Source organism: Rutidosis leptorrhynchoides, chromosome 1 (genome assembly GCF_046630445.1).
Source record: "Rutidosis leptorrhynchoides isolate AG116_Rl617_1_P2 chromosome 1, CSIRO_AGI_Rlap_v1, whole genome shotgun sequence".
Lineage (NCBI taxonomy): Eukaryota > Viridiplantae > Streptophyta > Magnoliopsida > Asterales > Asteraceae > Rutidosis > Rutidosis leptorrhynchoides.
In genome coordinates, this window is record NC_092333.1 from 181,197,324 (window position 1) to 181,199,033 (window position 1,710).

A 1,710-nucleotide genomic window follows, 5' to 3' on the forward strand; every position below is an offset into this window, starting at 1 on the left:
TAGGTTCGTGAATCAACCAGTGGTCAAGTCTTACTTCCCGACGAAGTAAAAATCTGTGAAAGTGAGTTATAGTCCCACTTTTAAAATCTAATATTTTTGGGATGAGAATACATGCAGGTTTTATAAATTATTTACAAAATAGACACAAGTACGTGAAACTACATTCTATGGTTGAATTATCGAAATCGAATATGCCCTTTTTATTAAGTCTGGTAATCTAAGAATTAGGGAACAGACACCCTAATTGACGCGAATCCTAAAGATAGATCTATTGGGCCTAAAAAACCCCATCCAAAGTACCGGATGCTTTAGTACTTCAAAATTTATATCATATCCGAAGGGTGTCCCGGAATGATGGGGATATTCTTATATATGCATCTTGTTAATGTCGGTTACCAGGTGTTCACCATATGAATGATTTTTATCTCTATGTATGGGATGTGTATTGAAATATGAAATCTTGTAGTCTATTATTATGATTTGATATATATAGGTTAAACCTATAACTCACCAACATTTTTGTTGACGTTTAAAGCATGTTTATTCTCAGGTGATTATTAAGAGCTTCCGCTGTCGCATACTTAAATAAGGACAAGATTTGGAGTCCATGCTTGTATGATATTGTGTAAAAACTGCATTTAAGAAACTTATTTTGTTGTAACATATTTGTATTGTAAACCATTATGTAATGGTCGTGTGTAAACAGGATATTTTCGATTATCATTATTTGATAATCTACGTAAAGCTTTTTAAACCTTTATTGATGAAATAAAGGTTATGGTATGTTTTAAAATGAATGCAGTCTTTGAAAAACGTCTCATATAGAGGTCAAAACCTCGCAACGAAATCAATTAATATGGAACATTTTTAATCAATAAGAACGGGACATTTCATAATCCATGGAATAAGGATTAAGCATGACAATAGTCGTATCACTATTACACAATCTCATTATTTGAGAAGTTACTGAAAAAGTTTAAACGTGAATTATTCACCGGATAGTACTCGCGTTGATTCAAGTATGAAGCTTATGCCCAATTCGGGTAAAGAAGCGTTCCAACTTGAATACTCTCAAGCAATTGGTAGTTTAATGTATGCTATGACTAGTACACGACCTGATATTGCTTATGTTGTTGGAAAGTTGAGTATCTTCACTATCAATCCTAGTACCCAACATCGGGATGCGATAAATATATTATTCAAGTACTTGAAGCCTACCATGGACTATGGTATAACTTATTCTGGATTTCCTTCGATCATTGAAGGTTACTCAGATGCAAGTTGGATTACAAACATCGAAGATCATTCTTCTACGACTGATTGTAAATTCTTACTTGAAGAAGCAAACGTGCATTACAAATTCGAACATGAAGTCTGAATTCGTAGCTTTGGCTGATGCTAGCAAGGAAGCTGAATGGTTGAGGAATTTGATTTATGAGATTCCTTTGTGGCTAAAACCCATATCTCCTATTTCCATCCATTGTGATAGTGCTTCTACTGTGGCAAAGGCATATAGTCAAATTAAAGGTACAACGGAAAGTCGCGACACTTAGGCCTTAGACACTGTATGGTTCGTGAGTTGATCACAAATAGAGTCATATCCGTGGATTTTCTTAGATCACAACATAATTTAGCGGACACTTGATGAAAGCATTAGTCCGAGGCTTAGTGCACAAGTCGGCTATTGAAGTGGGATTGAAGTCCAATGAA

The 1,710-nt window shown here is 34.8% G+C and overlaps 1 protein-coding gene across 1 annotated transcript; it reads left to right on the forward strand.

Moving 5' to 3' along the window:
- The first annotated feature begins 1,021 nt into the window (after positions 1-1,021).
- Positions 1,022-1,378, forward strand: LOC139892471 (secreted RxLR effector protein 161-like). The gene has a single exon (XM_071875573.1). It carries the CDS (start codon positions 1,022-1,024, stop codon positions 1,376-1,378), a length of 357 nt encoding a protein of 118 aa, XP_071731674.1.
- The last annotated feature ends 332 nt before the right edge of the window (positions 1,379-1,710 follow it).

Coding starts and splice junctions, on each gene's coding strand:
- LOC139892471 (XM_071875573.1), top strand. CDS start 1,022: ATGAAGCTTATGCCCAATTCGGGTAAAGAAGCGTTCCAACTTGAATAC.